At 34.7% G+C, this 13,260-nt stretch overlaps 1 protein-coding gene across 1 annotated transcript in view; it reads left to right on the top strand.

Moving 5' to 3' along the window:
• LOC118746200 (rho GTPase-activating protein gacU) overlaps positions 1–12,262 on the top strand; it is a 34,302-nt gene extending 22,040 nt beyond the window's left edge. The window contains exon 8 of the mRNA XM_036480022.1: positions 12,144–12,262. Within this exon, the coding sequence (XP_036335915.1) occupies positions 12,144–12,170 (27 nt within the window). The 3' untranslated portion in view covers positions 12,171–12,262. The remainder of the gene's footprint in view (positions 1–12,143) is intronic.
• Positions 12,263–13,260: the final 998 nt, after the last annotated feature.

Here is a 13,260-nt window from a genome sequence, read left to right as displayed (position 1 = left end):
TAAAATCAATCAGAAACGTTTTTGATCTTACTACAAAGGTCAACGAAAGTATTGCATATTGGTAAATATTCAATTCAATTCAATTGTATACATACATTTACAACAAATCTTCACACCAAATTTTAAAGTCATGTGACTTATGGTTCCGTGCGTAGAAGTCCACGTAAGTGGGGAAAGCTTTTGAATGCCATTCACCTGGGAGTGGCCAGAAGTGATTCTTCACTCAGAAAAAAGTATTTCCTTAAAACATGAAACCAGTTTCCTTATTGGAGAGTTACTATTTTTCCTTAATATAACCAAAATATTTACTCAATGTGGGAAATTTTGCCTTAATTCAGGTTCATTCTAAAAATAGTGCATCATTAAGTTTACTCAATATAAGCTACAGTGGCGGACACAGCTAGTGGAAATTCTGTGTGCTAAATTTTATGCAAATCCATTCAGTCGTTTCCGCGTATTAATTTAATTAAAATTTTTTAACAGGTGGAAACTCTTAAAAAAGTAGCCCATTTTCCAATCTAGGTCATAGCTATCTGTGTGCAGATTTTCATGCAAAACCGTTCTGTCGTTCCCGCATATTAACGCTAATCTTACCAACATGTGTCTGTGAGACACATTTTCTTGTTTAACTTGATGTTTCTACGTTATGTTGCAACTTACTGCTACCAGACTTTATGACTTTTTTTACATATCTTCTGAATAGTTCAGTAATATAATAAGCAAAGAAAATTATTCTCCTGTATTTTTTATAAGTCAAAACAAGAAATGTAACACAAACTCATCGGCGTAGCCAGAATGAAATTTAGGGGGGGCTCGACCCTATTAAGCTGGCGTTTCAGGGTACTATTTTATATTTATATAAGGAAAATTTGAAAGTTAGGTGGGGGGGGGGGGGCCCGAGCACCCCCTACCCCTACCTGGCTACGCCCATGCACAAACCACCAACATGTGTTTCAGAAGCACATACTTTTATGTTTCAAATTTTCGTAAAAAACGATAAACCAAAATGCTTATTTATATGAATATAGGTCAGATAAAGCAAAACAATAACACTATATGTATATATATATGTATGTATGTACCTATGTATAGAAGCGCTGAAAATAATAGTAGATAGCAAAATTTAAAATGGTGTTTATTGCTCTTTATTAATATTCATTTAAAATATAGTTCGATCTATAACAGAAACGACAGAAATAAAATTTTCAAAAAATTTCATCAAGATTTCAAACTTTTATTCAGAATTTTTAAACAATTTTCGAGTATGCAGTTTCGTATCCCATTAAATTAATATAATAAGTGCAAGTTTCAAGTCTCTAAAAACTACCGTATATTTCTTAGAATTTTGTTTTTTGTCGAGGGTGTTGCGCTTTTTCTTTCATATAAAAATAGATTTTGTTCATACGTTACATGGAATTCTGAGCACCCTAAACAAAAAAATTCTAAAAAATCAACTGACTAAATTAATCTCTCACAGGTACTCTAAAGAAGAGTAAACGCTGTGTTACTAAACAGGAAAGCAAATAGGAACAAATATATTTGGTTTTACCAAAAATATGGCTATGGTGTCTTATGTCTCAGCACCAAAAAGAGCAGTTCTTTTCCTATCTTCGATGGATTCGGCACCTACTTGCGCTACCCAAAACAAAAACAACTCAGAAATAAATTTGTATTGCAATCAAACAAAGGGCGCAGTAGATAATTTGGACCAACTTGCACATAGTAGCACATAAAATAGGTGGCCGTTCACATTCTTCTGTAATTTGATTGGCATTTGTGAAATAGCCGGATATGTTGTTTGGAAAAATTTGCATCCGACTTGGATGGTGTCAAAACAGAACATTACTCCCGAATCTTTTCAAGTTTCAATCATTATGATTTAATTTTCATATAGTATGTGTCCTGAAGACACATGTTGGTAGGATTTGCAACTTTTTTATGTTGGTAAGAAGAGGGTTAAATAATTAAACTTTTTTAACAGGTGGCAACTCTTAAAAAAATTGCCTATTAACCAATGTGGCCCATAAGCTATCTGGGTACAAAATTTCATGAAAATCCCTTTAGTAGTTTCCGCGTGCTGATTTCCCAAACATCCAAACATACAAACTTTTACATTTATAATATTAGTAAGATTGTTAAGTTTAAAAGCTGGTCTTATTGCTCAACGATAAATGAAATAAATCAAATTTGTGTTATTTCAAATTCAATTGGTAAATAACACAAATTTGCGTTATTGCCGTTTGTGTTATTCAACTCCTCCCCTTTCCCTCTCTTCAACTCTTAAAATGTGCTTTGTGTGTGAAAACGCTTTTTAGCGACCTATAGATAGCATTTTCCATTTAATTTGACTTAAGGACTACATATTTGAATCTGCATAGTTTTTTTGAGCTCATATCGATGGCTGAGTGGAAGATCGACTTATCTCGGCAGCCAGTTCGAAAACGCCCTATCTCAGAAAATTTTTCAAAAACGCTCTATCTCAGAACACTTTTCAAGAACACCCTATCTCAGAATTAGGTTGAAGAATGTTCTATTCCAACTGCCGGTTCAAAAACGTATGTAAGTCAGTGTATTTTCGTTTAAAATAGAGCGTTTTTGAACCGAATTCTGAGATAGGAGGTTTTTCAATAAAATTTTGAAATAGGGCGTTTTTGAATCAAATTCTGAAGTAGGGCGTTCTTGAAAAATTGTCTGAGATAGGGCGTTTTCGAACTGGCTGCCGAGATAGGTCGATCCTTCAACTCAGCCTTCGATGTACTTACGGTAAAACCAAATCGTGAAATTTGAAATCTTTATGCGTTTGAGTGTTATCTTTTTATGATTCCACCTATATCGCTATAGTCTACATTTTTTCTCTTCAGAACTCAGTTTGCAAGGTTTCAATTTGCCTACCGTAATTTTTATTTTTAATTTCAAAAAACTATAAAAAATCTTTTCGTAAAACTGTTATATAAGTATACTAAAATATAGTCAATTATCTTTCATTTGCGGTATTTTTTGTTAAATTTATTTATACCGTCGAAAAATTTTGAAAAAAATGTATCTAAAACTTTTTTTTTGCGAATAACTATTGCAAAATGTTTGCTTTTGCTAAAACATTCGGGAGACTAGTTTTTACTCTGAGAGCTGTCGATTGATACACAAATCACCCAAGTATATGAACAAAATTTTTTGCGTGCTGATTTGCAAAATTCCGATCCAATTGTAAAATTAATTTCATATGCAAAAACCTAAGTACTCAAATACTACAAAAAATAAATGAGGTAATTTTTTAACATCATTTAAAAAATTGCAAAAAAAAATAATAAAAAAATATTTAAAAAAAATTGCCTGCTCTGGGACTCGGACCTTGCATCTCTCGACTAGCACTCCACAGCTTTGCTCTGTCGGCCATTACGACTGTTTGAGCGCCGCCAGCAAAATGGCATATTTATTACTTTCGCGGATTTTTCCTAAGAAGAAAGAAAATGGTATGTACTGAAAACTAAGGAATTGTGCTTTCCTTAAACTGAGTCAAATCGTTTACTCATATTAAGGAAGCCATGTCTTTTGAGCCGTTTCAAGGTAATATTTCTTTAGAATAATATACTTTTTCCTAGCATCAAGGATTTTTTTCTGAGTGTTTTGCGTACGATTCAAATCGTAGCTCGCAACGGCCCGATATTTATATCCACGTATCCTCTGGGTGGCGACCAAACACCCGTTTGGGAGCAAGCTAAAGTGAGAAGGCGTAAAACCTCGCTTGCGCTGGCTTTGGGTCCCGCCATGTTAAAACCCCGCCCAATGGAAGAATTCAAACATGCCTCAGATGAGAACTCGCGGTCAATAAAGAAAAAAGACTTACAGTTCCGGAAATATAGCTGATTTCTGTTCTACAAAAATGTGTGCTTTCTTACATTGCCTTTTCCTTAGTATTTGTGCATAGAAGACAGTGGGATGGCAACTTTTTCGGTAGAAAAGATAACGCCATAAGTTTGAAGTAGCTTAGACGTACCGTTGATTTTTTGCATGTTTTTTTTGTTGAAGGTGCCAGTCATTTTCATCCATACCAAGCAAGGCGAATTTATACAAGGTGGTGTTGTCCAATCTGCTGATTTATTCTTCTTTACTTCGCCTTACATGTACAAAACAAATGCTGATTGACAGCATGCCCATGAATAGCAAAAACAAAATACATATAAACTTTGAGGCGAATTGAGATTTGACATTTTGACCCTGATACAAAATACATGTGGTTGTTGTTTGTTGTATTCTTGCTACCACCTTGTATAAATTCGCCTTCAAAGTATGTTCGATGACCCGTTCAAGGACATGAAAAATTAACGAAATCTTCAACAACACAAAAAAGGCCAAAAATCAACGGTATGTTCGTTCGAACCTACACTTATTATACTAAAATTGCATTATCCACAAGGTAGTTCGTTTTTATTTGTTATATTTAATGGTTTATGAAAAAAATAGCGGAAAAGTTTTTTTCATTAAAAATTCGTTATTTTGCGAGCGTTAACTGAAAAATGAAGATAGGAGGCCAAAATTTTGCCACAACAATTTTTTTGTGATCGACAAAAAATTTTTCATATCGGACCGAAAGAAAAAAATGTCGTTTTATTTAACACAGTCGAGTGTATATGTATTTTACATTTTACATTTATGTATTTCAGAGACGATGTGAGATAGGGCCTTTCTATATTAAGATAACGATATGTATGATTTTATAATTATTTTACAGTCTAAAGGCAAGTCCATGTCCTTACTTAAATTAGCATTTATAGCGTGAAACAGTATTATTACTATGAAAGGTTATATTGAATTGGCTACTGGTGGTCCGGGGTGATCAGGTGAAGAGTAAACCGCCGTGCTATTACTTTAAGTGATCTGTGGCAATTTGCTACAGATTCCAAATTACTTTTTTATCTTAGAGCCGCCTGTTTGTTACACAAAATGTATGTAAGTAGTATTGTATGCGCCGCTGTCCATTCAACAGTTTCTTGTATTGTTATTCGGTAAAAATTGCCCGATAAACGGAATAGACTTTTTAGTCCTTTTTGTTCTAAGTGGATGGCTCTGTTGCACGGTTGACAACCGTCCCGTTTTCGGCAGGACTCTCACGGATTTAAGAGCTATGTCCCGGTCCCGGTACATAACTTGTTGGGACCCAAAATATCCTGGTTTTTGGCAAGAATAAAATTATGCCATCTCGTTGTAAAAAATGTACAACTTTTTAAATATTTACATTTTACATATTCTTTTTCCTAATAGACACTATACGCCGTATAGTAAAAGCTAAATTTGTAATTGTGTCCCGGTTAAAATGAGTGAAATACAAAGTATGTTCGATATATTTTGTTTGTTGTATTTGTTTGGAAGAAACTACCTGCAAAGAAATTCCCAAAAATCAACAAGATTTTTTATACTAAAATGCCAACTTGTATTCAAATTTACTGAATTTTCGTGAGTTTTGCGCAAATTCATTCCCAACAACCACTGTGGGGAACAATATTAATGCTTTTTACCATTGCTCTAAGAAAATTCCACCGAAATCATTAGGTTAGCACTAGGTTCAATAAGAAAACTAACGAATAATAATATGTTCATACGAGTTTCTTGATTTTATTACATCAGGTGAGATATGAATTGCGAACTTCTGATTTCTGTTGTTTTCTTCCAATCTACTAAGAATATACATATGTAGAGGTGATGGTCAACGTTTATAGCTGGTAAACGTTAAAATAGAAAAAACAAGAATGCGAAAATAAGATAAAATTCTTAGCAGTTTATTTATGTATGTATATATGGTGCTTATTTAAATAAATATTTCTATTGCATTATACTCCTAACTTTCGCAATGTATGAAATTGCAAACGCACCGATAGTCGTGTATTAAGCAAGTAAAGGGAATGCTAATGCCTTGCACACCTTTCAGCTGAATCTTCTTCCGGCTGCCGCCTCATTCATATGCACTGTGCAAAAGTGGCAATGGCGCTCACGTAGCAGCTACAGTATACCACTAACACCAACCCGAACCATTACAGCGAGCAATTTCTTTATGGACTTAAATAAACACAAACAAAATAAAAAAACGCTGCACTAACGCCAGAATGCATGCACTTAATGCAAGCGACCCCATCTAGTACATACTTACTCTTACACTAACGCATGCAAATGCCATACTAATAGCCAACACCGATAACTGTGGCAATGTGCATCCGTTTCCGAGCATTTAGCTGCCGTGCAACCATTTTACCACTTTTTTACGTTTGATACGTTTTTATAATACCAACGTAGAGGAGCGAATACCGTATAAATTCGTTTTTCAATTTGCACAAATAGTTTATAAAAAATGCAAAATGTTAGTGCGCCCACCCCCTCCCCCCCAAAGCTAGCACAGCGCCAGCATCTTCTCTGACTGACTTTGCGACGCGGCTCCACCTCCAACACATGTACCGTTAACTCTTTGGTAGCAGGGGTGCCTGATTATTATGATTGTGATGTTGCTGGTGCAAATAAGAATACGCTAAAACATTTGTATGCGGGTTTGTATCTGTACAAGTACATACCTACATATAGAACATATTTGTATGTGCATACATATGTATTTATGTATGCATGTATGTAGTAAAAAGCTCAAAATGTAAAAACCGCTAGACAGTGAATTTCCGTGCATTGCAAATAAAAATGGCAGTAGCGCACAGTGTTATTGGTGTAGCAGCCGTCAATGCGCCCCTTGAGTGTAAGAATCAATTTGCGCAAGGTGAAGCTGTGGCGCAGAGGGTCGCAACGCTTGGGTGCCAGGCAATAACGAGGTTTGCAATAAACAAGTTTAATAGTTTAAATGGCGTACATTTTTCGTACGTAAGCATTTGCAATGCAAGCACATATACATATATTTTACATAGTTGCCCTTGTAGGAAAATCAACTAGATAATCGGCAATTAGTCCACTTTCACTATCGTTTTCTCATAAGCCACTGTAAAATGGTATAATTGTCTCTGTATCTTGTTGGGATAATTCTCCTTAAATGATGAAATATTGGAAAGAACTAAATAGACTAAATATGAGCAGAGAACGAAAACAAACAATAGCAAACGTATCGGTATCGTTTAGTTTCGCTCATAGAAGGTAACGAAACTCAACCTACTCAAATCATTCGGAAACATTTTGCGAGCGGTAACTTTACGCTAGTTCGCGATAGCTAACGCAAACAATTTAATGCAGACAAATAGGGAAACAAACGAAACATAAAGTTACCCTGCAGCAAATGTATCTAACTATAAGCTAACTTTAAGTTGTTTAGGAAGGGGCTATAAATCACTTATTATCTGTATATTTTCTTTGGCGAAAGCTAACTACATAAATAAATTTCTATGGCGATGGCCGCGAAATAATCCAGGGGTTGTTATCTCTGCAGTTGATGTATGTAACTAACTTGTAACTAACTACTTTTGGGCATAAAATATCAATAGGAAAAACAAAATATTTTTTTATATTCTTTTATTTTATCACAATTCATATTTGTGTTTACATATTCTGCTGTAGGTGATCCCATATTCGAACTCCTTCAGACATAACTTCAAAATGATAATAAGAAATTTCGATATTCCTTTTATTTGTCCTCAATTCGAAAAAGTATTTGCGAAATGCAAGATATTTAAATAGAGAAAACAATCTCGAGCTTTACTCCTGCATTAATTTTCCACTTGTTTCAAGTTAGATTTTTGTAGCTAACTACCAGTTATATATTGTATAGAAATCCCGCAAAAAAGTTAAGTAGGTTATTTTTTATCAATTGATAATTTTTTTCTGCAGGATAGTGCTCACAACACAAAACGAAACGATTCCTTTAGTGATCCCCTAGTATACATACATACATATGTTTGTATGTACATATGCTGACTTCCAAAACAACAATTGCTTTGCATACGTACAAAGTATAGGGTTCCATAACGTCGAACTACAAAATATTGACAATGTATACTGTTCCAAAACGCAACCGAAAAGTTATCGAAATGCATCGCTAGAACAATCAGCGCATCAGAAACAAAGTTGATGCTTCGTTTGTTATTGGTTAGCATTGGAGTTTTTGGAAATGGAAAATTCAAAAAAATTGTTCATTACTATATTGAATAATTAAAATATGCAATGTATATGGTTTTAATGTGTCGCAACTCTGCATATACAAACAGTTTCAATACCGCAGTATAATAGTTTCCAAACATTGTATTCATAAGTTTTGGAAGCAGGGTGTCCAGATTGTTTATAAAAAATCGCAATTTCTGAAAAAAAAATTGGCAAAAATCACCAAAAATCGCCCTTTTTTTAATAAAATTCATGAAACCAAAAACGAATATAATACCTTCAGAGGGCGCAATTATTAAATTTATTATAACTCATATTAATTGATTAATCGCACAATCCACTTTAAAGAGCTCGGCGCTAAAAATTAATAAAAACCTATAATAAGACGAAATCAGCTATTTCCACAATTTCTTCAAAATCACCTATAGTGTCTGAATGATTTACATTTCTGTTGTTACCATATATTGAGCTATTCAACCTTAATAACATACTGTTTGATATTGGAAACGTTTTACAGCAGGAACTATTAGCCTTCATATAACACTTTATTCGAACTATTGAATCAAAGCTTTCGAATCTTGAATTCATTACGGAGAAAACGCACCCAACATAGCATGCGAGTGCGGCAAGAAAATAATATGAATTTACTTATATTTCCAAACACCGTAAGCAATCATGCAATATTCTTCAGAGTCGGATCCATAAAGTTTGACAACTATTCAGGTTGAAAAAAATAAAAATCAAACATGATGAAGTTAATAAAAAAAAATAATCAAGAACAAAAAAATTCGATTTTTGAATCTATCTCACACTCTCGTAGAAAGCTGAGGTAATTACGCACATTTTGATACCCTAACTGATTTTCTCCGACAAATAGTTTATTAACTGCAAGCAATTAAAAAAGATACTTCTCCATGAGTTCAAAATTTCGGGATTTTTGTTTTGAGATTTTCGAATATCATGACGAAATAAAAAAATAGGTGTCGTCTTGTTTTCGATAAAGATTGTAAAATAATATTTCACCCCAAAAAAATATTGAGGTGTAAATATTGTATGGAATGACCCATATATGTATATGTTCATATGAATATATTTGTGACTACTTCTTATATAGTGAACCTCAACTGTATATTGGTTGAAAATTAGTTAAATATTTAGTCAGAATATTCCTACAGGTTATTTTTGAAGCTCGTGGGAGATTCTTAATAACAAAGTAAGTCCATTTCGGCCTTTCACTCTGCCCTTCCTTTTAGTGTGCATTCTTTTGCATTGTATTGACGACTTGCTTTCCGAACTTTACATTTCTGTAAAATGGTTTAAACGAAGCACTCTATGTATAAGCTTTTAGCTTCATTTTCACCAATAAGTGATGGGCATATCGTGAAAATATAAGAGCATTCGTATATGTTTACTCGTGACTTCGCCACTATGTTCGACTTGTATTGCCACCATCATCAAATTGCTATGTATTACACTTTGGAATTCTTTACACGATAAAATCGTTACAGGCATCCATATGTGTGTACGTCAAATTCCATGGTAGTCACATATTTTAAGTAGATGTAAGACAACTCACTTTTCTGGCCCCCGTCTATAGGGGAATATACATATATGTATGTAAGTATGTATTTAATTATATGTAGTTGACACCCTGCAAAAATTTGAGGATCAGGTGGTCCACTGGGTCGTAGTTTTAAAGTATGAGCACAAGGACCAGGTTGCATACTAACTAGTAACTTGTTATGCTGACCTGGACCACTTCAAACGTAAAAAACTGATAAATGTGTTGAACACCACCTCTTCGTGGCCGATCGGCAATATGATTCGGTTGCCGAATGTGCCATGGTTCAAAAGGAGTAGTTGTCTAGGTGGTCCCATGTTATGCAGTGGTGGACCAAAAGTGGTCCCATGTTATGCAGCGTTGGACCAGAGGTGGTCAGGTCCAATGACATCGCAATGTTAATGTAACCATATTTTCTCCATATATTTGGACCATTTTGGTTACTAGTGTTGGTTACAAGGTAGTGTGGTCCTGTACTAGTACTTAACCTAGTCCCACTTTTTGCAGGGCATGTTTCAAATAATGTCCGATATGCCCAAGAAATTAATACAACAAAAAGATCAATAGTTTTATGGGCATATCGACGGGTCGTTACGTACCAGCTGCGACGGTTGTTTGTCGAGTGTTGTTAGTTATCTCGAAACTAACTTTCAGTTTAATAACAACAAATTTGAATATTCGAATGGCTCTTGCCTATAACTTGCAATTCTTTTTTCACAATTTACTGACATAGTAAACGAGCTTTGCATACAAGGCATGGAGTTATATACCCTTTCTAGCGAATTCTTAGTCTTTAAACGTTTTTGCGTACCTGAAAATATTAATTTAAGACATGAGGAATTATAGATGAAGTCCCTAAATAGTGGTATTTTACCACAGTTTGAAAAAATATGTATTTTTTTTTTAAATACTACACTCAAACAAAGCAACTGAGAGGATCTTATTTATAAACTTTGCTTCCTGGCGCAAAGAGAGAACCCGGCTTCTGATTAAAATTTTTTAAAGTGAACTGCAAATTCAATGTAAGTTTTAAATGAAATGTATAGCATTCTTTGACTACTTAAACACTGAAGATGGAAATGATCTCATTATGACTATTCAAAAATGTCATAGATATAAAATAATTTGTTGGCTTCTGTGTACAATGATGTGTACACTCAGGTGAATAACACTTTTATTTTTTACAAACTATATTTTATTTATATACCAAAATATTGTTAAAAACAATTATTCTGGCGTTTTAAAGTATTATCTGTTACTTACATTCATAATTTTGCTTTGAATAGAAATGTACTGAAAAGTACTGATTTTTTTAGCATGAAAAAGTATAACGTACCGATTTCGCCCATTTTCAATACCAACCCACCTTGGATAAGTGGCAACCCACATACCAAATTTATTTCAAGTTATCGTGTACACGGACAGACAGACGAGCGGACGGACAGACAGACATGGCTTAATCGACTTCTCTTTTCATTCTGATCATTTATGTATACATTCGTCCATATCTATCTCGATTCGTTTTGGCTGTTACAAACAACCGCTATGCGAACAAAGTAAATATACTATTGTGCACAAGTGCGCTTGGGTATAAAAACTGAAGCCGTTCGATAGCGACATACATACATAGCGACAATGTTTTGGTAGATTTCAGAATAATTTTAGGGGATTTTGAAAAATATTTGGGAGAAAACTTTTTAATGGTTGGTAATACTGGATTTGTAGCCGTAGAGATGAGATGATGCAAAATCCACCGTGTAATTCTTGTTCGAATGTTTCCTGAAAATATGGGCAAGATATGTTTAAATTCCTTTTGCATTTATATTTGCAACAAAAATTTTCGAAAATAATGTTTTGAAATGGGTTATCGTGATAGTTTTGACTTAAGAATGTATTAACATATCGACTGCTGAGTGGAAGATCGACCTATCTCGGCAGCCAGTTCGAAAACGCCCTACCTCAAAAAACTTCTCAAGAACGCCCTATTTAAGAATTCGTTTCAAAAACGACCTATCTCAGCTGCCGATTCAAAAACATCCTAAAACAGCACATTTTCAATACATTTTGAAGTAAGATAGAGTGTTTTTGAGCCGAATTCAGAGATAGGGTGTTTTTCAATAAAATTCTGAAACAGGGCGTTCTTGAAAAGTTTTTTGAGATAGGACGTTTTCGAACTGGCTGCCGAGATAGGTTGATCTTCCACTAAGCAGTCGACATATGTACATATAATATATTAATTTGTAAATAATTTTATGCATGTCTTTACCCTTTTTTCCACAAAATGTGTTATTTTACATCGAGGTCCTTTAGCAATAAAATGTGTCTTATGCCGAGTATGAAATAAATAACTTTTTATCATTTTATTTATTAGTGTTAATGTAATCTTAAAATAACAGCATACTAAGTACATATGTAAATTTGCTAAGCCAAAACTTAATTATATCAAACTAAAGATAAATCCATTATTTTGCTGGAATTCGCTAACATCTCTCATTTCAATTTCCAGAGGAGCGGGTATGGAATCAAGGCATGATTTACTCAATAAAAAGGCCGAGCGGGATTTGCAACATCATCAATTTCTAATGACAACACCGACTTGACCCGTTACAACAACGGCAGCCGCAGTGGCAGCACATCAGCAACAGCAGCAGCAGCAACAACAACAACAACAGCAAACACAGCAGCATCAACATTACGGAGCGCACTACCAGCAGCAACAGCAAACAGCATCAGCAGCCACTATACCAACGCATCATAACCACCATCACCAACAACAACAACAACAACATCACCAACAGCAACACCATCAGCAACAGCAGCATTATGCGGCAAGTGCAGCAGCCGCCGCAACATTAGCCGCCACACATCACATACCAACAACACTGATTGCGGGAGCAACACCAGCAGCGGCAGCTGCCGCCGGCGTATACTCCTATGTCCTGCCTGCCCCAACGCATATCGCAGCATAGTACGGCAATTACGGATATTAGTGGAGCATCCGGCCAAGTTGTGGCGGCAGGGCTGTGGTCAGTGTGGGGCCGAGTTGAGCTAGAGTCGGTAATTACAACAGGGTGTGGGCGCGGAGCTAAGCAGGAATAGTGCTGCAGTGAATACAACAATAACAACTGATTACACTCGAATAATACGCACTTATACATACACACAAACACTCATGCAAACATACAAAAATAGTTAAATTGCGTCGAGGCGCATTGAATTTTGGGTTTGTAAAAATAATGCGAAAGGCGTAGTACTCGTGGGCAATAGGTAATGTGAAGAGGCGTACGCAGCATGCAGGTGCATGCAAAAACGAGGAGCAAATTGTAAAAAGAGAAGCTAGAAAAAATTATTTAAAAAAGTACCAAAAATAAGTAAATAATTATACATACAGATATTTGAAATTTCTTAATTACTTGAAATAGATTGAGAGGCAGTTGAAATTTTACATGAAAATTCATAAGTATTGAATCTATGAACATGCATAAATATGTAAAATAAACATAAATGTATGTTTGTATTAAAAAAAATGTTAGTGCATGTACGCAGTTTAGTACAATTTGGTATAAAACAGAAAAAGTAAAAGCAATGTCAAGATTTAAGCGAGATTAAAAAAAAATCATAAC

The sequence above is a fragment of the Rhagoletis pomonella genome, unplaced genomic scaffold, assembly GCF_013731165.1.
Source record: "Rhagoletis pomonella isolate Grant_MI unplaced genomic scaffold, Rhpom_1.0 Rhpom_scaffold_00001, whole genome shotgun sequence".
NCBI lineage: Eukaryota > Metazoa > Arthropoda > Insecta > Diptera > Tephritidae > Rhagoletis > Rhagoletis pomonella.
Note: the sequence above shows the minus strand (reverse complement) of the source record. Positions and strands in the feature narration are given on the sequence as shown.